The sequence below is a fragment of the Salvelinus fontinalis genome, chromosome 11, assembly GCF_029448725.1.
Source record: "Salvelinus fontinalis isolate EN_2023a chromosome 11, ASM2944872v1, whole genome shotgun sequence".
Taxonomy (NCBI): Eukaryota; Metazoa; Chordata; class Actinopteri; order Salmoniformes; family Salmonidae; genus Salvelinus; species Salvelinus fontinalis.
The window spans coordinates 34,857,317-34,884,558 of record NC_074675.1 but is presented as its reverse complement, the minus strand read 5'-3'; the positions used below and the strand labels follow the sequence as shown (position 1 = coordinate 34,884,558).

The following is a 27,242-nucleotide window of genomic DNA, read 5'->3' as shown; positions in this document are numbered from 1 at the left end:
CTGGTGGCATTTTAAATTGAAGGACGGGCTCATAGTAAAAGCTGGAACGGTATAGATTGGACTGTATCAAACACATTGGCTCCATGTGTTTGATACCATTCCATTAACTCCATTCCATCCATTATTCTGTGCCCGTCTTCCCCTCAGCAGCCTCTTCTGGTATGTGAACTTTCAGTGTTGGTGTGTTTTCTTTTTCTATATCTATATGTGTGTTTCTTTGCGCTGGTCTGTCTGTGTGCGTGTGTGTGTGTCTATGTCTGTGTCTGTGTCTGTGGCTATAGCGGAGAGGTGGGAAAGTGAGGAGGTAGCTGCGTGGCTGTACTCTCTGGGGTTAGGGGAGTACAGAGAGACTTTTCTCTCCAGGGACATCCAGGGCTGCCAGCTCTCACAGCTGCAGCGGCACGACCTCAAGGTACAGGAGGACCATAGGAAACTGGGTGCCCATTTTGGGTATAGGACTAGGCAGCCATTTTGGGTCTAAGGCATAGTGTTACTTCCAGTTACACTGGAACTGTGCATGGCCTTCTTGAGTGTGTGATTTTGTAATCAATTTAAGTGACATTTATGCTTTATGAATGTAAGGTATACCGTTTTATACTGAACAAAAATATAAAACGCAACATGTCAAGTGTTGATCCCATGTTTCATGAGCTGAAATAAAAGATCCCAGAAATGTTCCATACACACATAAATCTTATTTCTTTTTTTTTTTTCTTTTTTTTATATCCCTGTTAGTGTTAATTTCTCATTTGCCAATATATTCCATCTACCTGCCAGGTGTGGCATATCAAGAAGCTGATTAAACAGCATGATCATTACACAGGTGCACCTTGTGCTAGGTACAATAAAAGGCCACTCTAAAATGTGTAGTTTTGTCACAAAACACAATGCCACAGATGTCTCAAGTTTAGAGGGAGCATGCAATTGGCATGCTGACTGCAGGAATGTCTACCAGAGCTGTTGTCAGAGAATTGAATGTTAATTTCTCTACCATAAGCTGCCTCCAACATTGTTTTAGAGTATTTGGCAGTACGTTCAACCGGCCTCACAACCGCAGACCACGTATAACCACGCTAGCCCAGGACTTCCACATCCGGCTTCTTCACCTGCAGGATTGTCTGAGACCAGCCACCCGGACAGCTGATTAAGTATTTCTGTCTGTATTAAGCTTTTTTTTGTGGGGAAAACCATATTCTGATTGGCTGGGCCTGGCTCCCAAGTGGCCCCTGCCCAGTCATGTGAAATCCATAGATTAGGACCTAATTCATTTATTTCAATTAACTGATTTCCTTATATGAACTGTAACTCATTGTTGAAATTGTTGCATTTTACATTTATATTTTTGTTCAGTATATTGATTACTTTTCTATCAATGACTTGCTTACTCATTGTAGAAAGATGATACCCCTATTTCCCACTTCAGAAGTATCAGAATCAACTAATAAGAAGCTCTCTACGCAAATAACTCACGTTCATTTTAGCTTGGAGTTCCAGAGTTTCCAACGTGATGTGAATGCGGCTAGAGGCGTCATGCCCATAGGGGGTACAAGGACACATGCCCCCACAGATTTGTTCTGTAATAATAATAATACATATATTGATATATACAGTACCAGTCAAAAGTTTAGACACACCTACTCATTCCAGGGTTTTTCTTTATTTGTATTATTTTCTACATTGTAGAATTATAGTGAAGACATCAAAACTATGAATAAACACATCATGTAGTAGGAATCATGTAGTAACCAAAAAATATTTTATATTTGAAATTCTTCAAGTAGCCACCCTTTGCCTTCATGGCAGCTTTGCACACTCTTGGCATTCTCTCAACCAGCTTCATGAGGTAGTCACCTGGAATGGTTTTCAATGTTAAACATTCATTTGTGGAATTTATTTCCTTCTTATGCGTTTGATCCAATCAGCTGTGTTGTGACAAGGTAGGGGTGGGTATACCCTATTTGGTAAAAGGCCAAGTCCATATTATGGTAAGAACAGCTCAAACAAGCAAAGAGAAATTACAGTTCTTCATTACTTTAAGTCATGAAGGTCAGTCAATCCAGAAAATTTCAAGAACTTGTTAAGTTTCTTCTAGTGGAGTCGCAAAAACCATCAAGCGCTATGATGACACTGCCACACATGAGGACCGCCACAGGAAAGTGCATTAGAGACTTGCTTGGGCTGAATGGCGCCAGAGGAGATGGCTGCCCGTTTTACAAACCCCTAATCAATTGTGCTATTGTGTTTTTTTGCGTTATTTGTAACTTACTTTGTACATAATGTTTCTGCTACCGTGCCTTATTACCGAAAAAAGCTTCTAGATATCTGGACAGCCATTACTCACCCCGTACTGGAGGAATACTTTTTCTTTAACAAGTCGGATGGGAAGGATTTACTACAGACGCCCGACAAGGCCCTCATCCCCATCATTCGCAGGAGAAAGAGACAGAGATATCCACGACCAAAGGTCTGGGTGCCTTGTAAGGATCCGACGGCGAGCGGGTAATCTCCCTTTAACATCGGTCCTATTAACCAACGTACAATCAATGGAAAATAAAATGGACAAATTACGATCACGTATATCTTAACGGGACATTAAAAACTGTAATATCTAATGTTTCACAGAGTCATGGCTGAATGTCGACATGAATAACATACAGCTGGCGGGTTTTAAGCTTTTTCGGCAGGATAGAATAGCTTTACCTTTGGTAAAAGGTATTTTATGTACTCTGCGCCATCGTCTTGGAACACCTTACAAAATAATTTTAAACTGGAAGAACTTGTCCCGATTGGTGTTTTTAAATCACTGATGAAGGATTTTGAGGCTGATTCCCTGACCTGTCAATGTTTTTAATTTGCTGTTTTTGATATTGTTATACTCTTGCGAATTCATGAATGGTTTTTACTAGATTACTTGTAGTTTTTCATGTTGTCTGTCTGTAATTTTTTGTAATGACTTGGTGCTGCCTATCTTGGCCAGGACGCTCTTGAAAAATAGATTTTAAATCTCAATGAGCCCTTCCTGGTTAAATAAAGGTTAAATAAAATAAAATAAAAAATAGCGGCCTCTGGTAAGACAAGTGGTGGCTGTCTATGTATATTTGTAAACAACAGCTGGTGCATGATATCTAAGGAAGTCTTGAGGTTTTCCTCACCTGAGGTATAGTTACTCATGATAAGCTGTAGATCACACTATTTACCAAGAGAGTTTTCATGTATATTCTTCGTAGCTGTCTATTTACCACCACAAACCGATGCTGGCACTAAGACCGCACTCAATGAGCTGTATACAGCCATAAGCAAACAGGAAAATGCTCATCCAGAGTCGGCGCTCCTAGTGGCCGGGGACTTTAATGCAGGGAATCAGTTTTACCACATTTCTATCAGCATGTTAAATGTGCAACCAGAGGGGGAAAAACTCTAGACCACCTTTACTGCACACACAGAGACGCGTACAAAGCTCTTCCTCGCATTTGGCAAATCTGACCATAATTCTATCCTCCTGATTCCTGCTTACAAGCAAAAACTAAAGCAGGAAGCACCAATGACTCGGTCATCAAGAAAGTGGTCAGATGAAGCAGATGCTAAGCTACAGGACTGTTTTGCTAGCACAGACTGGAATATGTTCCGGGATTCTTCTGATGGCATTGAGGAGTACACAACATCAATCACTGGCTTCATCAATAAGTGCATCTATGACATCATCCCCACAGTGACTGTACATTCATACACCAACCAGAAGCCATGGAATACAGGCAACATCCACACTGAGCTAAAGGGTAGAGCTGCCGCTTTCAAGGAGTTGGACTCTAACCCGGAAGCTTATAAGAAATCCCGCTATGCCTTCGACAAACCATCAAACAGGCAAAGCCTCAATACAGGACTAAGATTGAATCCTACTACACTGGCTCTGACGCTCGTCGGATGTGGCAGGGCTTGCAAACTATTACAGACTACAAAGAGAAGCACAGCCAAGAGCTGCCCAGTGACACGAGCCTACCAGACAAGCTAAATTACTTCTATGCTCGCTTTGAGGCAAGTAACACCGAAACATGCAGGAGAGCATCAGCTGTTCCAGACGACTGTGTGATCACGCTTCTCCGTAGCCGATGTAAGACCTTTAAACAGGTCAACATTTACAAGGCCGTAGGGCCAGACGGATTACCAGGATGTGTGCTCAGAGCATGCGCTGACCAACTGGCAAGTGTTTTCAATGACATTTTCAACATTTTCCTGACTGTGTCTGTAATACCAACATGTTTTAAGCAGACCACCATAGTCCCTGTGCACAAGAACACTAAGGTAACCCTGCCTAAATGACTACTGACCTGTAGCACTCACGTCCGTAGCCATGAAGTGCTTTGAAAGGCTGGTCATGGCTCACATCAACACCATTATCCCAGAAACACTAGACCCACTCCAATTTGCATACCACCCCAACAGATCCACAGATGATGCAATCTCTATTGCAGTCAACACTGCCCTTTCCCACCTGGACAAAACTAACACCTACGTGAGAATGCTATTCATTGACTACAGCTCAGCGTTCAACACCATAGCACCCTTAAAGCTCATCACTAAGCTAAGGGCCCTGGGACTAAACACCTCCCACTGGATCCTGGACTTCCTGACAGGCTGCCCCCTGGTGGTAAGGGAAGGTAACAACACATCCGCCACGCTGATCCTCAACTTGGGGGCCCCTCAGGGGTGCATGCTCAGTCCCCTCCTGTACTCCCTGTTCACTCATGACTGCATGGCCAGGCAGCCATGCAGTCATGGCTGCCTGGCCATAATCTTTGCCGATGACACAACAGTGGTAGGCCTGATCACCGACAACCATTGAGACAGCCTATAGGCAGGAGGTCAGAGACCTGGCCATGTGGTGCCAGGACAACAGCCTCACCCTCAACGTGATCAAGACAAAGGAGAAATATTGTGCTCTACAGGGAGGACTGAGCACACCTCCATTCTCAATGGGTGGAGCAGGTTGAGAGCTTCAAGTTCCTTGGAGTCCACATCACCAACAAACTATCGTGGTCCAAACATACCAAGACAGCCGTGAAGAAGGCACAACAAAACCTATTCCCCCGTTGGCAGACTGAAAAGATTTGGCATGGGTCCTCAGATCCTCAAACGGTTCTACAGCTGCACAATCGAGAGCAATCCTGACTGTTTGCATCACTGCTTGGTATGGCAACTGATCGGCTTCCGACAGCAAGGCACTATAGAGGGTAGTGTGTACGGCCCAGTACATCACTGGGGCCAAGCTTCCTGCCATCCAGGACCTCTATACCAGGCGGTGTCAGAGGAAGGCCTTAAAATGGTCAAAGACTCCATCCACCCCAGTCATAGACTGTTCTCTCTACTACCACACGGCAAGCTGTACCGGAGTCCCAAGTCTAGGTCCAAAAGGCTTCTTAACAGCTTCTACCCACAAGCCTTAAGACTCCTGAACAGCTAATCAAAGGGCTACCCAGACCCCTCTTTTACGTTGCTGCTACTCTCTGTTTATTATCTATGCATAGTCACTTTAACTCTACCTGTATGTGCATATTACCTCAATTACCTCAACTAACCGGTGCCCCCTGTATATAGCCTCGCTATTGTTATTTTACTGCTGCTGTTTAATTATTTGTTACTTTTATTTTCTATTTTTTACTTAACACTTATTTTTCTTAATTTCTTAAAGCATTGTTGGTTAAGGGCTTGTAAGTAAGCATTTCACTGTGGCGCATGTGACAAATACAATTTGATTCGATTTGAAACACGAGCAATGGACATTAGACCAGTGGAAATCTGTCCTTTGGTCTGATGAGTCCAAATTTGAGATTTTTGGTTCCAACTGCTGTGACTTTGTGAGACACAGAGTAGGTAAACGGATGAACTCCGCATGTGTTTTTCCCACCGTGAAGCATGGAGGAGGAAGTTTGATAGTGTGGGGGTGCTTTGCTGGGGACACTGTCTGTTATTTTTTTAGGCACACTTAACCAGCATGGCTACCACAGCATTCTGCATCGATACTCCATCCCATCTGGTTTGCGCTTAGTTGGACTATCATTTGTTTTTCAACAGGACAATGACCCAACACACCTCCAGGCTGTGTAAGGGCTATTTGACCAAGAAGCAGACTGATGGAGTGCTGCATCAGATGACCTGGCCTCCACAATCACCCGACCTCAACCCAATTGAGATGGTTTGGGATGAGTTGGACCGCAGAGTGAAGGAAAAGCAGCCAACAAGTGCTTAGCATATGTGGGAACTCATTCAAGACTGTTGCAAAAGCATCCCAGGTGAAGCTGGTTGAGAGAAGGCCGAAGTGTGCAGAGCTGTCATCAAGGCAAAGGGTGGCTACTTTGAAGAATCTAAACAATATTTTGATTTGTTAAACACTGTATGTGTTATTTCATAGTTTTGATGCCTTCACTATTATTCTACAATGTAGAAAATAGTAAAAAATTAAGAAAAACCCTTGAATGAGTAGGTGTGTCCAAACTTTTGACTGGTACTGTATATACACTACCTTTCAAACGTTTGGGGTCAGTTAGAAATGTCATTGTTTTTGAAAGAAAATGACATTTTTTGTCCATTAAAATAACATCAAATTGATCAGAAATACAGTGTAGACATTGTTAATGTTGTAAATGATTATCGTAGCTGGAAACGGCTGTTTTTTTTATGGAATATCTACATAGGCGTACAGAAGCCCATTATCAGCAACCATCACTCCTGTGTTCCAATGGCACGTTAAACAAATGCAAGGACAGCTAAACCAAGTTTATAATTTTAAAAGGCTAACTGATCATTAAAATACCCTTTTGCATTTATGTTAGCACAGCTGAAAACGGTTGTTCTGATTAAAGAAGTAATAAAACTGGCCTTCATTAGACTAGTTGAGTATCTGGAGCATCACCATTTGTGGGTTCGATTACAGGCTCAAAATGGCCAGAAACAAAGAACTTTCTTCTGAAACTCATCAGTCTATTCTTGTTCTGAGAAATGAAGGCTATTCCATGTGAGAAATTGCCAAGAAACTGAAGATCTGGTACAACGCCTGTGTACTACTCCCTTCACAGAACAGCGCAAACTGGCTCTAACCAGAATAGAAAGAGGAGTGGGAGGCTCCGGTGCACATCAAGAGGACAAGTACATTAGAGTGTCTAGTTTGAGAAACAGATGCCTCAAGTCCTCAATTGGCAGCTTCATTAAATAGTACAGGCACACACCAGTCTCAATGTCAACAGTGAAGAGGTGAGTCCGGGATGCTGGCCTTCTAATCAAATCAAAGTTTATTTGTCACGTGCGCCGAATACAACAGGTGTAGACCTTACAGTGAAATGCTTACTTCCAGGCTCTAATCAATAGTGCAAAAACGGTATTAGGTGAACAATAGGTAGGTAAAGATATAAAACAGACAGAGTTGCAAAGAAAAAGCCATATCTCAGACTGGCCAATAAAAAGAAAAGATTAAGATGGGCAAAAGAACACAGACATTGGACAGAGGAAGATTGGAAAAAAGTGTTATGGACAGACGAATCTAAGTTTGAGGTGTTCGGATCACAAAGAAGAACATTTGTGAGACGCAGAAAAAAATGAAAGATGCTGGAGGAGTGCGTGACGCGATCTGTCAAGCATGGTGATTGCAATGTGATGGTCTGGGGGTGCTTTGGTGATGGTAAAGTGGACGATTTGTACAGTAAAAAGGATCTTGAAGAAGGAAGGCTATCTCTCCATTTTGCAATGCCATGCCATACTCTGTGGACGGCACTTAATTGGAGCCAATTTCCTCCTAAAACAGCACCAAAACCCAAAACACAGCTCCAAACTATGCAATAACTATTTAGGGAAGAAGCTGGTATTCTGTCTATAATGCAGTGGCCAGCACAGTCACCGGATCTCAACCCTATTGAGCTGTTGTGGGAGCAGCTTGACCGTATGGTACGCAAGAAGTGCTCATCAAGCCAATCCAATTTGTGCGAGATGCTTCAGGAAGCATGGGGTGAAATCTCATCAGATTACCGCAACAAATTGACAACTAGAATGCTAGGCTGTAATTGGAGGATTATTTGAAGATAGCAAAGTTTGAAGGACACAATTATTATTTTGATTAAAATCATTATTTATAACCTTGTCAACATCTTGACAATATTTCCTATTCATTTTGCAACTCATTTCATGTATGTTTTCATGGAAAACGAGTTCATTTCTAAGTGACCGCAAACTTTTGAATGGTAGTGTATATGTTGTTGTCGATGTTTCTCTGTAATATTTCTAGCCACCTAACAATTTTATGAAGTTGGCTTAAGCTAGCTCAGATAGATTCCCAATCTCCCAACCTCAACTAGCTACCAAGAAGCCATTTCAGGCTATCAATCAAGTTATAGTAGCTAGCTTGTCTAACTATGTTAGCTGGCATACGGGCTGGCAAGGTTGGTAGACTTTAGAAAAGCAAGCAATAACCAAATGTACTGAATAAGACGCACATTCCTTTCAATCTTTTACCCAGGATTTAGCCGAGATACAGAGAAGCGTATTTAGTTTTAGATACAGACGGCTCAAGAGGTATACTTAGATATGCAGATTTTTTGTTGTTGTTGACATAGCTTAATGATTATGGCTTTAGATTTCAGTAAAAAGATGTGTCAGGTGTTAAAACAGGGGCCCAGCCCCCCTTCTGGACCACCCCCAACCGTCCTCACATACTTTGTGCACCCTCAGATTTTTAGGGTGCATAACGCCCCTGAAAGCGGCACAAGTTACTTAAGTTGATATAAAGTTGATGAAAACGATTTTGAAAAACAGTGAAACATTCATTAACATTGTGTAAAAAGGAGAAATGTTGATTGTCTGTCCATCTCTCTCTCTCCCACAGGATCTTGGGATATTAAAGGTGGGGCATGTGAGACGGATCCTTCAGGCAATTGAGGAACTTAACGAGGAGGCTTAACAAGACACCTGTCACTATGGCAACCGGAGGGGGGATAAATTATTCAAAAATTCAATGACCCTCTTCCCATTCAGCTATCACCTCCCCCTTGATTCAATGTTCTCCATTTTGTAATCAGGGAGGAGTTGTTTTTAATGAGGGGGCGTGGCTTTGCATTGCATCACCGTTTGGTGTGCTTCTTGATAGTCAAAGTGGCCAATCAGAGAAGAGGAAAGAGTTTCTAAGCATATTTTGTTTCCTTGATGACGCAATGTGTTTACGTAGGCGGTGCTGTCCTTTGCATGACGGGAGTGGACATTTTGTTTTTATTCTTAGATATATCCTCTTTTTGGGGTTTAGGCTACCCTTCCTCTTTTCTCTCTTGACTTTCGGGACTTTTTAGTTTCCTCGAGAAATCTGAAGTTTGAGGACATCTTTGTTGGAGGACATCAACAATAACGAAAAACAAAAAACTATGTAAACAACATCTCAACTTATTCTCATCTGATGAACTGGAGACTTAAAAATGTGAAAAGGTTTTTATTGAAGGGTCATATTGAGGAATGTAATACATGTGGACTGAATATGGTACTAATATATTGACCTTGCTAAAGTACTTACCATAATATCTGTAATATATGTACAGTAGCATCTTATGTCCAGCTACTACAGTACTCACTGTAATATCTACGGCTAGCTACTACAGTACTTACTGTAACATCTAAGCCACGATGACCTCAATGTGTCCCTGCATGCCTTCCAAGTTGGATGAAGTAGCCCATTGACACTGATCTAAGATCCGTCTAAGGTTTGCATTATCCCTCCTTGTGGTTATGCTTAGGTTTTGAGGAGGGAAAGTTGATCCTACATCTGTGGTTAGGGATAATTTATACCATCCCTTACCCCTACGCTGGAATATAAATGCAGTGAGATTTTTAAAGTTTTCTGTTGTAGAAATTGAGTAACATTTTATTTTGAAGGTCTGGTTATAAACAGCGTATAAACTTGTTAATAGATAGTTCATGTATAGTTTTTTAACTGTTAACCGCTATATCGTTCTATATAATTTATTCATGTATTTATGAATAATAGTTTTGGATGAAAAGAATATATATTACAAAGACCAGTATGCCGAATCATATATAGTTAAACCATGAACAAGATATAAGTTAAGTTGTATCATTGAGTTAAAATAACATGTATTTAATTAATTCAATGTAGAACAAGCTATGTATTAGTCATTTAATAGTTAAGTAATGGTGTTTATTATCAGCCTTCCAGATAAAGTGTTAGCTATGATTGTCCTACTGTACCAATAGCGTGCTTGTCCTGCTGTTATTGCTAGAGGCTTTAGTGATGTACCTGTACATGTGTGCCAAGTTTTAAACGACATATGATGATTGTGTGTGTGTGTGTGTGTGTGTGTGTGTGTGTGTGTGTGTGTGTGTGTGTGTGTGTGTGTGTGTGTGTGTGTGTGTGTGTGTGTGTGTGTGTGTGTGTGTGTGTGCAAACGACACTGTGTGTCATTCATTTCAAAGTTTACTGTATCTTGCCTTGCACTTTACAAAGAGAAACTAAAAGAAAAAAATGTGTGTGTGCGAGCGAGCGACGTGTGCGTGTATGTTGTAAAGTGATCGTTCACTTGTGTTTTTATTGCTATGGAAACGGTCGCTCTCCCTTGTATTTATGACACATCTATACAGAGATCAATGTGTGTTAATAATATGTAACATATAAATATAACCAAACGAATGTTAAAGTATATTATATATACATAATAGATATTAAATGTTTATTCACTTGTCAGGGGTTGTTCTACTGTACATGCTCTCAGGGTGGCAAAATTCCAGTAATTTCTTCTAAATTACCAGGTTTCAAGAAATCCCGTTGGAACATTTCCGGATTTTCAGAAGTGAATACGCAGAAAACCCCCAAATTCTGGGGATTTTTGGAAACCCAGGAATTTGGGGAAAGTTTACAGAAATTTTCAACCCTAATGTTCTCACTTTACACATCCTAATCTCATGGAAGACTGGATTCTGAAAAATGTTGCTACACCGTTACTCCAACGCTATGCCAACGATTCCTTAGCTGCTGTTGTTGCGTCTATGGCACGACGCTAGGATATCAGTATTGAAATCTTGTGTGACATAACATATGTAGTGGTCAATCGCCAAGGTACTGAGAGGTATGGAGAACAATGCAACAACGACTTAACGATCAAGTCAAGAGGAAACGTTTTGGAAACGTTTTGTTGGACAACATGTAACATGCCACGGTTATGTAACAGTATTTGACGGCAAGTTTTTGTGAACGCACGCCGCAATGCGCAAAGCTGGACTCGATGTTGCACGTTGTTTGTTCAAAGATGTTTAATAATAATAATCTTGTGCTGTTAATTCGTTGTACTGGTTGATCTCTGTAACCAGGCTGGAAGGTCAGCCTTTGGGCCTAAAATTTTTTCCTTGAAGTCCTAAGTGTCAAGATGTTGTATATTATACTATTTAATGGTATCAATTGATAAGGAGGATGTTATTGTGATTCAAATCTTGAATGTAATCTTGAATTGTGATCAAATCTTGAATTGTGAATCTTTGAACTCATCATGTATTGAACTTGATTGAGTGTTCCCAAATAGATATACATTATGCTCCATCTCAGAGCCAAACTGTTATTTTGACAGTTTACTCGACATAAATGTTTGTTGCCAATAAGACAGGAATCATGCAGGCTATGATTTTACTGTTTTACTGCATATGATTGATTATCATCAGTGAATTTAGGCCGGATTACAATCAAAGGCGCGTTGTCGAAAAGCGCACTGGACTTGACTTTTAAAGGTAATTTACGCTTGAGCCAATATCAAGCGTGCAGCGCCCTTCGCGACAGCAGGCCTTCGATTGAATTCCGGCCCTAGCCTATTTATTTGTGCTATCCAATTGCCAATCATCCATGTCCCAGAACCCAGAGAGAGACAGCATTCACTGGCTGCTAGCAGGAGGCTAAAATAAAGTGTATCCATCGCTGTTGGAGTCGTGTGTGTGTGTGTGTGTGTGTGTGTGTGTGTGTGTGTGTGTGTGTGTGTGTGTGTGTGTGTGTGTGTGTGTGTGTGTGTGTGTGTGTGTGTGTGTGTGTGTGTGTGTGTGTGTGTGTGTGTGTGTCCCAAGTGTGACACAATGCACGTTAGACAGATTGAGTTTCTCCTTTGTTTTAGTGAATATCACAGCACAGCAGGCCCATTTAGCATCAGAAACAAGTCATGTTCAAACAGGAATTATGTAGAATGGACAGATTGACTTTTCAATACGGTAGGCCTTTCTTATTTAATTGCAATGAAACCAGAGTACGGTGTCCATATTAGGACATTGATTCTGACCCAAATTTGTCTGATAACTGACTTCTGTTGCCTGACAATGGCCTAATATGTACTAGAGGGCAGAAGACGAAAACTAATCTATAACAGGTTGATATTTCTTATTTGTATCTGTGCATACAGTAGAGATCAATACATAAAACAAATTCAAATACAATTTCTTTACAAATTAAAAACCAGTAACAATATTACAGCCATACCATTTCCTTAGACTAAGGAAAATGGACAATAAAGTATTCTAACACCACTCAATCTCACAGCCAGTCAGAGCATCCTCTTGACCTTTACCGTCTTGACGGACAATAGACTCAATAAATCAACTAATCAATTTAACCTTCTAACACGGGCATCGCATCCTCTTCTGGAGGATTCTGGATGATCTGCGGTTTCTCCCACTCCTCGTCTGAATCACTGATGTCATCGTCGTCGATGTCCCTGTCCCACTGACTGGGGTCGTCGGCCTCATCGGTGTAGCCTGTAATACAGTGAGCAATACTGTGAACCCAGTCGATGTTTTGATTACGGCAGTGTATAGCCTGGCAGAAAATGAACGGTGTCTAACCCAATGTTAACGTGTATGCCTTTCCCTAACCTTTAACCTAACCTTAACCGAACCCTCGTTCCTAAACTTAATCCTAACCTTAATTTTTTTTGACCCCAATTGCCTAAATGTATTTTTTCCATCCTGCCGGTCGAACAAACACTTCCTTATAATCACAAGATAAAACAACATAAAGGGGGATGTTTACAGTACCCATGTCCAGATCCTGGGGTTCTGGTTCTGGTTTGAACTTGGGGTCCTCTAGTTTTCCCCAGGCCACAGCATCGGCCTTACGGAGCGACACTTCCACCTTAGACGAAACCATGTTGACCCCACTGTTGGCTACATCTGCTACCTAGAGCAGTGGAGGAAGAGGGATATGAGGTTAGGGTTACGGTGGGGGTAGTTGTTGGTTGGTGTTTAGAGAGGAGAGAAAGGCGAAAGAGACAGGAAGAGGGAAATAGACAACAGAAACACAAGCGAGGAAGAAAGAGGAATGTGTAGTACAAAGAGAGAAGAAAATAGAGAGGGGGGAAACAATTCAAGAGGTAAAAAAAAAAAACACGGGAAAAGCATTGCCCCTCACCCCCCACAGATGGTAGTCCTTATGGAAAATCTTGTTGTCCTCAAACTGGATGTGACAGGTCAGCTACAGGAATAGAGATAGGGACAGGGCGGTAGAGAGAGAGAGAGAGAGATGTTAATCATCATTAACAACCTTACTCAAAACACCAGCGGGAAAACAATATATGCAAAAGTCAATGTGTGTATATGCCAAAAGTCAATATGCGTGTGTATGTGGTTACCACTGTGCGATTGGATTTGACGGAGGACAGTTGAGGGTTGACGTTCTTGTATGTCTGTGTTTGTGTGTGTGTGTGTGTGTGTGTGTGTGTGTAGCCCGTTCTTACCACTGTGCGGTTAGCCTCGACGTAGGACAGTTCAGGGTTGGCGTTCTTGGCATAGATGGTCACGTAGACCTGTGTGGCTGTCTGGTGCCAGTCATGTCGACACGCAACATTCTTATTGTTCTGCACACACACAAACATTCAGAGAGAAAGAGAGAGAAAAGGCAATAACCCCAGGGTTTACAGTTAACAGGTTTACAGCAAAATGTCCAAGTGATTTTCATGTAAAAAACAGGCACAATTGGCAACAGAACGAAACCCGGACATTAAGAAAAGGTCAAAAGGAGAGAGAGGAGGGCTAACACTGACCAGTTTTTGGACCCAGCGATGTTTGCCATTGGTACAACCCTTCTGATCCAGAAAAGCATTAAAGTCTATGGTCTTCACACAGCAACAGCTCCAGTACTTATACCTGTAGGGTTAGAATTACAGCACCGTATTATACCTACAGTATTACATTTCAGATGTTTATAATAAAGCAGCATTAAAGTCTATGGTCTTTACACAGCAACAGCTCTAGTACTTATACACGTAGAAGAGTATATAATAGTATTGTATAATACCTGCTGCATTAATATTGCAGTGCTGTATAATACAGGCATGGATACAGTATATTCTGAAAATATTCAGACCCCTTGACTTTCCACATTTTGTTACTTTACATTATAAAATTGATTAAATTGTTGTGTTGTTTTTATTCATCAAACTAGACACAATACCCCATAATGACAAAGCAAAAAAAGGTTTTTAGATTTTTTTGCGAATGTATTAAATTTAAAATGTAAATATCACATTTACGTAAGTATTCAGACCCTTTACTCAGTACTTTGTTGAAGCACCTTTGACAACGATTACAGCCTCAAGTCTTCTTGGGTATGACACTACAAGCTTGGCACACCTGTATTTGGGGAGTTCCTCCCATTCTTCTCCGCAGATCCTCTCAAGCTCTGTCAGGTTGGATAGGGAGCGCTGCAGCACAGCTATTTTCAGGTCTCTCCAGAGATGTTCGATCGGGTTCAAGTCCGGTCTCTGGCTGGGCCACTCAAGGATATTTGGAGACTTGTCCCGAAGCCACCCCTGCATTGTCTTGGCTGTGTGCTTAGGGTCGTTGTCCTGTTGTAAGGTGAACCGTGACCCCAGTCTGAGGTCCTGAGCGCTCTGGAGCAGGTTTTCATCAAGGATCTCTCTGTACTTTGCTCCGTTCATCTTTCCCTCGATCCCGAGTAGTTTCCCAGTTCTTGCCGCTGAATAACATCCCCACAGCAAGAGGCTGCCACCACCATGCTTCACCGTAGGGATGATGCCAGGTTTCCTCCAGACGTGACACTTGGCATTCAGGCCAAAGAGTTCAATCTTGATTTCATCAGACCAGAGCATCTTGTTTCTCATGGTCTGAGAGTTCGTCTGAGAGTTCTTTAGGTGCCTTTTGGCTTCCGTCTGGCCACTCTACCATAAAGTCCTGATTAATGGAGTGCTGCAGACATGGTTGTCCCTCTGGAAGGTTCTCCCATTTCAAGTGACCAGAGTGACCTTCGGGTTCTTGGTCACCTCCCTGACCAAGGCCCTTCTCCCCCGATTGCTCAGTTTGGCCGGGCGACCAGCTTTAGTAAGAGTCTTGGTGCTTTCAAACTTCTTCCATTTAAGAATGATGGAGGCCACTGTGTTCTTGGGGACCTTCAATGCTGCAGACATTTTTTGGTACATTTCCGCAGAGCTGTGCCGCGACACAATCCTGTCTCAGAGTTCTACGGACAATTCCTTCGACCTCATGGCTTGGTTTTTGCTCTGGCATGCACTGTCAACTGTGGGACCTTATATAGACAGGTGTGTGCCTTTCCAAGTCATGTCCAATCAATTGAATTTACCACAGGTGGACTCCAATCAAAATGTAGAAACATCAAGGATGATCAATGGAAACAGGTTGTACCTGAGCTCAATTTTGAGTCTCATAGCAAAGGATCTGAACACCTTTAAATTTGAATATATTTTCAAACATTTCTAAACCCTGTTTTCGCTTTGTCATTATGGGTTATTGTGTGTAGATGGATGAGGAACAAGTATTTATTTCATCCATTTTAAAATAAGGCTGCAACAAAATGTGGAGGTGGGGTCTGAATATTTTCAGAATGCGCTATCAGTATAATACAGTCCTTGTCTTACCCCTCGTGGAAGACAGGTGCTCCAGGGTGGTGTGTACAGGTCTCTCCGTTGGTCTCTGGGCCCTGGTATTGCTGTCAACAACAACAAACAACAATTAGCTACTGAATTCTCCTCAGGTAGGGGGATAACTAACATGCTAACAACAATTTTAAGATGACATTTTTCTAATGAGAAAGTTGGGACAGAGGTTTCTGCATTGTGATGCATTTACATGATACTACATTATATGGCAGCCATGTTAGCTACCCATTAACATTTAAATAATGATATGCAACTGAATGTCTAGAATTGGAACAATATTCAACATTCGTAAAGTCGACCCAACTCTCTAGAATATAAGGCTCTGGTACAAACTGTCGAATTACGGGAAAGAGTTAACACTGTCTGAGACAGGCTGTTACCCTGCATCAGCAAAAGGCAACAGATTCATTATCTACAAAGACAGGAGTTACTGCACCTCAAATGTTTTACTCCCTTCTCTGTGAAACACACACTCACATACATACACACAAGCGCGCGCACACACACACAGACAGAAACACACACGCACAAAGACACGCATACACAGACAAAAACACAAAAGAAACACCTGGCCTCCCGAGTGGCCAGCAGTCTAAGGCGTCACTGCGGTCTAAGGCGTCACTACAGATCCGGGTTCGATCCCGGACTGTGTTGCAGCCAGCCGTGACCGGGAGACCCATGAGGCGGCGCACAATTTGCCCAGTGTGGTCCGGGTTAGGGGAGGGTTTGGCCGGCTGGGATGTCCTTGTCCCTTCGCTTTCTAGCGACTCCTTGTGGCGGCCGGGCACATGCATGCTGACTTCGGTTGCCAGCTGCACGGTGTTTCCTGGTGCGGCTAGCTTCCGGGTTAAGCAAGCAGTGTGTCAAGAAGCAGTGCGGCTTGGCGGGGTTGTGTTTCGGAGGACGCATGGCTCTCGACCTTCGCCTCTCCCGAGTCCGTATGGGAGTTGCAGCGATGGGACAAGACTGTAACTACCAATTGGATATCACGAAATCACAAAAAATAAAATAAAAGCACTAATAAAAAAATGAATAGAGACACCTACTGTTTTGCATCCTGTATTCTTGCATCGTGTTCCCTGCATGACAACTGCACTCTCTGTGAGGGCGAGAGGAAGAGAAATAGGGAGGGTCACAAGGACAGGGGAGGTTAAACTACCTGCTGAAATCTTACGCTGCAAAACTAACAAAGTAGTTTCAAAATAATATCATATTTCATCAGAGAAGTATTGGTATTAGTCAACAGAAGCATTGAAATGCCCTGCTGTTATATAGAAACCAACGATTTGAACAACAAGGGGAAACCGAACAGAGAAGGTATGGGAGGGATACACACACACACACACCTTTCTTTTTTAGTTCTGCCTTGCTACTGATTTCCATCTTCTCCAGAACCTGAGTCAGAGAGGCCGACACCTTCAGCTTCAGTTTGGTCTTCTTCTCATCTGAACTGTAAGGGACAATAAATACATAAATCATTTAAATTAATAAATAAATACCTAATCAGCCATTTGAGCAAGCTGACCCTACCTGGGTCTCTCTTTCTGCAGTGCCTCAGCTGATTTGGGCCCCTGGTAAATTATCTCCTCTCTGTTGTTTCTCACGCCGTTCTTGTCTGATGTCACTGTCGGCTGCATAGGCTCCTGGGGCTTTTCGTTACTATGACGCCCCTGGGTGCAGCCCTACAATAGAAAAGTCCGATAGAAAAGTAATGTCAGGATACTGCGTACAGAGTAACCTGACAGCGAACTACTGCATATACTTGATCAGTACTGTTCCCTGAGCTAATGCCCATACGCTTCAGCTCAGTGGGTTAAAACAGTCTTGAGCTCAAACCCAGTTGGTCCCACATTGTCCTTACCTTGATCGAAAGGAATTCAGAGAAGTCTGTGGTTCTCTTCCTACAACAAGACCAACCCTGGACACACACACGTTGTTTTTCAATTTGATCAAGTACTGTGAGGATAGTTTCATATTTACTGATTCTCATCTGTAAGTTTTTCAAATGTTTTTATTTATATACCTTCAGAGCATCGTGGAAGATGGGAACACCTGGGTGATGAAGACAGGCTTCTAGAGGGCGAGAAACAACAAAAGGTACTTGTTGGCGCTGGCATTTGTCAGACACAACCGTTGTACAGACAAGCAGGCACACACATACACAATCAGCCGGGTCTCCCAGACAGCTGTCATAGAGTTCTGGTCATAAGAGGGAGGGGGTTGGGCCCATATAAGGCATTAACTAACCTAACAGTTGCTATGAAGAGACGTCTACTCAGTGACTTAAATACGTGGAAAATGATATCGGCGCATGCGTTCACTCAGTGTCTCTCTCTCTCATATGCACATCTGTCACACCCGCACAACAATTGCAGACACATGCCTACAATACAATCTCTCCATGATATGCCAATGTGTGGATGACTATGCCGGTTTTCTGGACCCAAAGATTATTAATTGAAAATGTGTTTTAGTCTATTAGTATGGGATCAATTTTCGTCTGCAAAACTGTCCCTTTCAGTTCTGATAAAGACACCTGTCAATTCCCACCTCTGTCCCAAAGGGGTCTGTCAGACTATCATAATCTATGCTATTACACATGAACGACTACCATGATACACATTATCCCCTCTGCATTTGGCCATTCAAAAACAGTATTAGTCTACAATACACTGAAAACTCAAATACCTTGCAATATTTGCAACATGCATTTACTCCAAATAATATTATTCCTTACTAATAACTGTCATAGTCTACAGTGCATTCAATCCAACCTGTGTACTATCGCAGTATAACAGTGACTAATAAACCGCGTGTTTGAGTTGAAGTAGTAAGTGGTTTTACCGTCTTCGTTCTTGTCAGCGTCAAACTTCTCTCCACAGCCTTTGTTGTAGCAAAGAAGAGCCATATTGGCCTAGTATTTCGTTTGTCCTCCCGTAACTCTTCCACCTAACTTTTCCTTTCGCTAACCCTCTTCTTTTTCCTCCTCGAGGGGCTTCGAAACTTTAATCCCACCCAGTCTTCCAGAACTTTCTCCCGGATAGAAGAGAAGAAGCGAGGGAATGAGAGAAAGAACGAGAGAGATCCAGGGGGACTAAGAGAGGAAAGAGAGGGGGTCTCTGCTTGGCCTGGCTGAATGAATGATAAAAATAGCCACCAGTCATCCCCTCTCTCTCTTCAGCTGTCAGTCCTTATCTAGTAGTGGCTTGACATTCCTCTCTCCTGTCCTGGCCTGGCTGTCTGTGTGTGTACTGCACTAAGCACACGTGTAGGTGTGTCCTGGCATGGCAGTTGGGGCTAAGAAAGGGTCTCCCAAAGGGGTGCACATTTTGGTTTTTGCCCTAGCACTACACAGCTGATTAAAATAATCATCAAGCTTTGATCATTTGAATCTGCTGTGTAGTGTTCGGGCAAAAACCAAAAGGTGCACCTTTTGGGGTCCCGAGGACAAAGTTTGGGAAACGCTCGGCTAAAACCTGTCAGAATAAGCCGCTTACCATGCTGCAAACCGTATACTCTAACGGGTCCCATGTGGCTCAGTTGTAAGAGCATGGTGCTTGCAACGCAAGGGTTGTGGGTTCCAGTTACTTTGAATAACAGCGTCAACAAAAATTTAGGCGGAGATTGTTTTCAGCAGCAAGCCTTAGACTCGCGCAGACACTCCACATTCAAAATAAATAATCATTAAAATCACAAAATTCTTTAGGAATGGAAAATGACTTTATTTCTTCCAAAAAAATATAATCAAAATAAACACAGTAAGTAAAATAAGCCAATGATTTTTGTATTTCTGTAACGTTCGTTTTGTATTATTTCCATGCTTAATAAAATCCTAATATTTCTGCATAAATAAATAAAAATGTACAAAGAGGGGGAAGAACAAGAAGAATAATCAGAGACAAAGGTGTGATTCTCTGAATCATTTGGCATCCTTGACAATCAATGACATCCATTGACGATCCATTGGTGACCTGTAGATATGCAGCCAATCCCCTTCTTCATACGTTTATATCACCCATTGGGTATTATTATATATCTATATACTGTATAATGCAAATATCAAATAGCTCTCATGTTCAGAAAAATAATAATACAAAGACAAAAATAACAGTATGACTGATGTGTGTGTATGGATGTGTCCCAAATGACACCATGGCTGCATTTACACAGACAGCCAAATTCAATAATTGGTCTTTGACCAGTCAGATCAGCTCTTTTACCAATAATTGGACAAAAGATCAGAATTGGGCTGCCTGTGTAAACGCAGCCCATATTCCCTGTATAGTACAATACAGGGATTGGGATGCATGTGTTTGCATGTTTCTATTTCTATTTACATTGTTATCACCAGTTCAGCTATCAGAAGGGTAACAAAAAAATGTGCACAAGATCATTGAACAAACACTGACTGAAAATGAGCAAATATATCAGTTTATAACAGATAAACTGATGCATTTTATGGAGAGATTTATCCAAATGTATCCGTTTATAACCCCAAATAGCCATTGCTCTCTTTCCCTGTTTTTCATTTCAGGTTGATGACATCTTCAACTACTGTGTTATTACAGGGACTCGCCACCAGAGGGTGCTACACTTGCAGATATGATCAAAAAGACCCATTTCAATAAAGGGAAAAAGTAACGTGGCATCTTTGGAAAAGTAAAAGGGTTTGGCTACACCCCCAGACCTCCTCCAATGCGTTGAGGACAGAGGACGCAAGGAGTCAAGGAAAGACTATTGAGATTCACCCTAGAGCTATGGTTAGGGGTGTCTGTCCTTGCAGCATGTAATCAATAACACAACCATGACAACCCGGACACTTGAACGAGTTTTAACAGACAGTAAACCAGATCATGCTTTTAAGGGGAGCTGTAGAAAGAACACAACATCATCACGACCATGCACAGGGGAAGAAAAGCCTACCATAAACAGACCATCAGCGTGATTTGACATTGTTGGCATTCGCTCTGGGAGCTAACGCTCTTCTGGTCTTAGGAGACGAGAGAGAAAGACACTTAAGATTATTGAGACGCACCCCCTAAGATTATAATAGGACAATCAACATTGTAGTCTCCACACTGTCTCTCTCCTCTGCTATTCTTCCACTATTTTGAAACCAGTTCAAAGACACACAAAACACAGGCAGGCCGGATACCATGCAGAACAACAATCTAGTTTAAAAATGACACAAAAAGAGAGAAACGAAACTACTGAAGAACCAGAGAACATAAGACATGATAAATTCAAGAGAAAAAGCTGTGCTCATCAACTTCAGTGCCAAACAAGGATTGTGTGCCAAATGGCATTATTCCCTATATAGTGCACTACTTTTGACCAGAGGCCTACATAGGGAATAGGGTTCCATTACGATAGACAAATATAGTTGTCCCTAGACACTGATCTAAGGTCAGTTTTCCATTTCACCCCCAAGTGTTTGCTGATCCTAGATCTGTATTTTAGAGCAACTTCTACCCAGAGCTTCCTACCCTCCTGAGTAAGGGATTATCACAGTATGAGGAGCCCAGAGAAGGGTTTCTGTGTTTAATATATATCCACATAAGGTTGTAATAATAGTGTGATATTGTGAAAATTATGATAATGCCCTTTTAGTGTTAAAGATGTTTGAAAAGACCGTCAAATCTCAGCCTGTTTTGGTGGGATGGCTTTTTGGCTTGCTTGGTGACATCACAAGGCGGTAAATTTAATAGACCAATAAGAGCGTTTCAAACCTACAGCTAGTTTTCCCCTCCCCACTCAGACCACTCCCTGACAATCCTAACAAAATTCTTGCTTGAGAAACTGCTATTTTTGCTTATTTCTGACCATTTTAATTGAAAACAATCAAAAGGTACGTACTTTTTAACTAGAAATTATTTGATATAGAGACGAAAACGTCTGCATTGGACCTTTAACTTCCAAACGACCACCACTGGTTCTCAACCCCCTTTTATACAGGTACTACTATAGCGAGGCAATCCTTCCTACAGACAAAGACTAGTGCCACCAGAACCCTCAAATACTTCAAGACTACAGACTTAATTCTTCACTGAGAGTATACATCCCCCTTAGCCATTGTGGATAGTTCGGTTTCACCGACAAGACATAAAATGCATATGATCCAATCAGAGACAGTTTAAGTTTAAAGATGGCGTACACGCCCACTCACAGCATGATTAAGTGAAGGCCTATGACAAAGTCCAGTGAAGAAACAGGAAGTTAGAAGACAAAGGGGATTGTAAAGCATCATCTACAAAAGCAGAAGCAAGAAGAATCTAGAGCTATACATACTGGACAGCGAAAAGACTCCAAGAGGAGATTCTATCTAGATATAGCTCTACTAGACAATGAAACAAGGTCAGAAGGGGAATGAATCTAAAGTGATCCTGGAGACAATTCTTTAAATATATCTAATAGACCAGGGGTGTCAAACTCAATCCATGGAGGGCCGAGTGTCTGCAGGTTTTAGTTTTTTTCTCCTTTCAATTAAGACCTAGACAACCAGGTGAGGGGAGTTACTAATTCATGAATTTAATTCATCAATCAAGTACAAGGGTGGAGCGAAAACTCGCAAACACTCACCCCGTGGAATGAGTTCGACACATATACTTGACAGAAAAGAAAAACCAAGAGAAGCTAAAGCTATACATACTAGACAGTGACAAGAGGCTAAGAGGGGAATTTAGAGCTAGGTCTACTAGACAGTGACGATCCACCAAGATAATCTTGAAGACAATGGCAATTGGCAAGTCACTAAGAGGTGAAGATAGAGCTATATGTACTAGATCGAAGAGCAGCAAAGATGCTAAGATAGGGTTCTAGAGCACTAGGTCTACTAGAAAGTGAAAAGGATTAGAGTTAGACGCTCCACAGTACTCAACTCACTGGTGATGTGGACCGAGAAAGGGGGAAGGGTTCGTCTTAGGGATCTGCATGTGCATTCAAAACACAAGCACTCCGCTGCACCTGCAAATCTGTGTACGTGAGCAATACACTTTGATTTGATCCATTCATTTATGACCAACTCTCCTTTCTTCAGGTTCTGAATGAGGTCATATCAGTGCAACATTTCAGCTTGTTCATCAAAAATAATAAATGACATTTATATATGTGCACATAACATAACCAGGGGGCATAACTCACTATTGGCTTCAGCGTCAAGATATAGGAAGTACACCGAAAACAGTCCTCAATGAGAAACGCATGGCATATATAACACACCAATGTGTGTTATACAGGGGAATTAGACAGCAAAAAGTATGGCAACTGTGACCCTATACCTGTTTTGACCTTTGGCACCAACAGTTCAGTTACATTGACATCCTTTTATAAAGCCTATGGGACCAAGAGTATGCTCAAACCAGTATTGGGTTGTCCATTTCAACTCCATGTCCCCCAAATATTTAACAAAGTAACCCTTGGCAATTAAGTTTCATTCAGCACTAACCAGTACCAAACTTATTGGCACATATATTTGTTCAAAATAAAAACATGAAGCAGTTCTGTTGAGTCGTCAACAGTTTGACAATATCCTTCCTTTGACACAAAAATTTACTTTGACATCCTTTCATTTGACCCATCTTGACAGTTGGGAAGAAAATGACTGCATATGGCTTCAGCAACAATAGGACACCATCGAGAGCAATGGACATTATGATAGAGGAAACACAAATTGTGACATCAACCGTCAGAATGATTTCAGAATAGGACCACACATTGTTTCCGCAGGATGGAGGTGTGTGTCTGCACGTTAATGCGCGTGGGTGTGTGCGTGTAATTTAGTGTGCGTGCGAATCCGTCAACATTTAAGGGCACACTGAGGATGAAGAAGAAACTGTTTTTACAAGAAACACAAATAAAAGTAGAGGGAGGGATTAAAAACATTTTACAACAGTTCTCTAGTGGCTCTCCATGGACAAATAGACATAAGCGGTTGAGGGTTAGGCTGGTGGTAGGATGATGGTGGTTGTGAGGATGAGTGTAGAGGGCTATCCTTAATGTTTTATACTCAGTCTGATTGCACGTGGTGAAGGCTTCTCCGTGTCTGAAACAGCTCCCTTGGGTAACACACAGCGTAAGTGCTTTTCTTCGCTACCTAACAGTCAAGGATGGCAAGCGAGCAGGGACAAACGGTACCGTGCGACTTTGGTTCCACCGGTTTGGTCGATATCAGTAACGGTGAGAAAGTTGGAGAATAAAAATAAAGATTTCTAGAAACCGCTCCAATTGGTGACCTGTCGTCTAAGAAAGAAGGTAGAGACCAGCTCACAAAGAAATGGTTTATTAACGGCGTGCGCGCACACACAAGTGCTTCGAGATTTAAAAAAAAAACTGAATCCAAACACCTACGTCTTCCTACCTGTGTGGATGCAGCCAAAGAGGGAGGATGCAACTTTAACCTACAGATCTATTTCAATCCAAACCTGTCTTTTCTGCCTATGTCTAGATCGCCTCTTCTCCATCCCTCTTTTACTCTGTGTGACAAATTGCTCAATATCAGCTTAGTAGCAACATACATACAGTCCCAGTAACCGTAACAGAGCCTAGGCTACCTATGTACACCAACGACCAGAGAACGTAACAGAAGACAAACTAACCATACAAAGAGACTTCATAATGTATACACTGGTCCTAAGTGCAATAAACTTAAGACATCTAACCCCTGACCCCTTCACTCTGTCGACTGAAAACGACCTACACTTTCAAGTTTTAGGTAGTTTTAAACCCAGTAATGGGCTTTGGGGGTTTATTTTTTTAATATACACTATTTATCATTTTTTCAGGAGGGGGGGCTGTTTCAGACAGAGAGATGCGCCTTTATTATGACATATCCCCTCCTCCGTGCTCTAGCCTTCCACCCTTCTCATCTCCCGGGTTGATCCTCCCTTTCTTTTTCTTCTCTTCCTCTCTTATATTTGGTGTTGGTTGGTTTTCCTTCTGTCTGTCATTCCTTCGTTCATTCATTCATTCGGTCATTTAGTCTTCGGTGGTTCGCTCGGTGTGTGTTTTTGCCATCGCTTTCGGCACTCGGATCCCCCCCATGAGATTACATGAACTGCATCTGAAAGAGAGACAGTCAGAAATAAAGACAGACTACAGGGTTTAACACAAAGAAGACTCGTCAAAGAGGAAGTAAAGGCCGGGCAGGGCAGGCATTTGGGTTGTACCTGAACTATATGGAAGGGGGCTAATCTGAACTAAAGGGTTTGGGGGGAGGGTTTCCTTGGGCTTTAGGGATGGTGACGGAGGGTTGTGGGGTTTAAAGGGGTAATAGGGATGTGGTATTATGGTGTAAGGTGTTAGGGCTGTAGAAATGGTGAGTGGTTACCTGGGCTCCAGGCATGGGGGCGAAGGGATTTGTGGGTCTGAGTACAGGCTGGTTGTACATCATGGGCTGAGGGGCCATCAACTGTACACCCCCCATCTGACCCATTTGAGGAGGGACCTGAGAGAGGGAGAAACATTTTTCCAGTACTCAAGTATGTCGTCTCTTTGTTGGTTACACTTCTTTTTTTTTTGACTGCTAGACCACGGTAATTCTAGGTTATACACGTGATGTTGAATGTGTCCTGTTGCGTGTGGGCACTGAGCAGTACTGACCATTCCATACATAGGCACTTGCGGCGTCGTCATTGGGAATGTCATAGGAGCTGGAGCCTGTTAGAGAGAGACCTGATTAGCAACTCAAAAATAGTGCAGCGGAGAGGCTAAAAGGGGAGTCTAAACAGCAAAGGAGGTACAGGTAATGACATCACCGATGCTCACGGACACCATCACATTCACAACTACAGATAAACACAGGTAAAACAACATGTGTGGAAGTGAGGTTGTAAAAATCGAATTGACTAGAGCAGTGTTCCTTTAAATTACTGCACTAGGCTAATTTGTTATCAGTTAAGCACCTAATAAGAACAGTAGCATGCCTCTCCCTGGTAGAAATAAACACTAGTCTCTAAAAGCAGGTGGCAGTAGGGTGAGGAAATCATTTCAACTACGAGTACAGGGAGGAGGGAAAAAACCCTCTTATCTTTAAAAACAAAACAACAAGTAGGGTAGGAATGCAGGAGGGAGGGAGAGATCGCACTGAGCTGATACTGACCCGGTGTGTACACTCCCCCTCATGGATTCAAAACAATTGGACCGATGTAAGAAATATGGTGGAAACATCCTTCAGCCACGCTTGCACCAATCAAATGCTATGAAATGGATGAGGAGGAGTGAGTACACTTCACAATGAGTGTACACTACTGGGTAGAGAATCGTAATAAAGACCGGAAGTCGCTCCAAACAGACTAGATAGGAACTGGGTGAAAAGTAGTGCACTATATAGAGAATAGGCTGCCATTTGGGACATACCCTACTACTTACATAACTGGCATAGAACATCCCATTCTGCATGGCAAGGACGCACAAAGTGAGAGAGAGAGAGCGAGAGGCAATGAGGAAGGTGAATTAAACGCAGCAGAAACAGAACGAGGATGACAACGCAAAGAACAGAAAAGAATTACAGCGAAGAGAACGAGACAGAAAGAGACAGAGGGGAGGGCAGGAGGGAGGAAGAGAAGAAGCCAGGGGTTAGTGACAGATTTCCACAGTCAGCTAGTACTGTGGAAGAGATCGGGACGACAATCATCCATTGGCAAGCTCAGCACTCAGTCTTGACTAGCGCACACACTCAGTCTGGGCTAGAGCATATCTATTGCACCTGGACATAATCTCTAAACAGGTAACATAATACACACACACACACACACACAACCACTCACCATGTGTTGTACAGGCATGGGTGCAGGGGCCATGGGAGCGGGGTTCCAGGTCGTGGTGCTAGTCATGGTCTTGCTCTGCCAGTTGTGTCCACCGGTTAGCTTCTTCTCTCCAGGCTGACTCCACTGCATGTCTGGCCTGAACACCGGAGCACACAGCGACAAAATGCACCGCGCAAAAACACCACACTCGTTAATCAACTGTTACCATGGATATTATGCAGGTGTGGACGTGTTTGACTCTACTTGTGAGGACTTCTGGTCCACACAAGAACAGTAAACAAACAAGATTTGACCAACTTGGGACATTGTTAGTCCCCACAAAGGTCAATGCTATTTCTAAATGGGTTTAGGGTTAGAATTAGGTTTAGGGAAAACAGGATTTTGAATGGAACTGAATTGTGTGGCCCCACAAGGTTAGTTATACAAGCCTGCATGTGTTTTTGAAAAGCCTGTTAAAAATAAAATATATTATTACAATATTGTAGCTCGAGCTCTTCACTAGGTCTCAATGTGTGTCTTGTTACAGGTAAAATCCTGCAGATTTGAATGATGCAGT

At 42.3% G+C, this 27,242-nt stretch overlaps 3 protein-coding genes across 19 annotated transcripts in view; 1 reads left to right on the top strand and 2 right to left on the bottom strand.

The window, feature by feature from the left end:
• si:dkey-172j4.3 (diacylglycerol kinase delta) overlaps positions 1–11,946 on the top strand; it is a 115,229-nt gene extending 103,283 nt beyond the window's left edge. Inside the window, exon 30 of the mRNA XM_055938553.1 lies at positions 8,867–11,946. Coding sequence (XP_055794528.1) covers positions 8,867–8,919 — 53 coding nt within the window. The 3' untranslated portion in view covers positions 8,920–11,946. The remainder of the gene's footprint in view (positions 1–8,866) is intronic.
• Positions 11,947–12,112: 166 nt separating this feature from the next.
• On the bottom strand, positions 12,113–19,268 carry zgc:92429 (uncharacterized protein LOC445063 homolog). Its single transcript, XM_055938552.1, has 12 exons — positions 18,768–19,268; positions 17,947–17,996; positions 17,785–17,841; positions 17,454–17,605; positions 17,270–17,373; positions 16,970–17,022; positions 15,903–15,973; positions 14,052–14,154; positions 13,746–13,865; positions 13,421–13,483; positions 13,048–13,189; positions 12,113–12,768 (listed from the first exon to the last, which is right to left on the bottom strand). Exons 1-12 carry the CDS (start codon positions 18,829–18,831, stop codon positions 12,623–12,625), a joined length of 1,125 nt encoding a protein of 374 aa, XP_055794527.1. The 5' UTR covers positions 18,832–19,268; the 3' UTR covers positions 12,113–12,622.
• Positions 19,269–24,821: 5,553 nt separating this feature from the next.
• The window catches only part of si:ch211-200p22.4 (phosphatidylinositol-binding clathrin assembly protein), a 59,416-nt gene continuing 56,995 nt past the window's right edge, over positions 24,822–27,242 (bottom strand). For 8 of the 17 annotated variants that reach the window (XM_055938535.1, XM_055938543.1, XM_055938544.1 and 5 more), the window contains 5 exons: positions 26,687–26,849; positions 26,289–26,312; positions 25,521–25,577; positions 25,249–25,365; positions 24,822–24,981 (listed from right to left, as the gene is read on the bottom strand). In XM_055938535.1, the coding sequence (XP_055794510.1) occupies positions 24,967–24,981; positions 25,249–25,365; positions 25,521–25,577; positions 26,289–26,312; positions 26,687–26,849 (376 nt within the window). In that variant the 3' untranslated portion in view covers positions 24,822–24,966. The other 9 variants (XM_055938540.1, XM_055938545.1, XM_055938546.1 and 6 more) reach the window with 3 other exon arrangements.

Bases quoted from the DNA above. Each gene is read 5' to 3' on its own strand.
- zgc:92429 (XM_055938552.1), bottom strand. From the start codon at position 18,831: ATGGCTCTTCTTTGCTACAACAAAGGCTGTGGAGAGAAGTTTGACGCT. The intron at 14,155-15,902 runs GTAAGACAAGGA...CTAACCCTACAG, and splicing joins GCACCTGTCTTCCACGAGGG to GTATAAGTACTGGAGCTGTT. The intron at 13,866-14,051 runs GTCAGTGTTAGC...GTGTGTGTGCAG, and splicing joins ATCGCTGGGTCCAAAAACTG to AACAATAAGAATGTTGCGTG.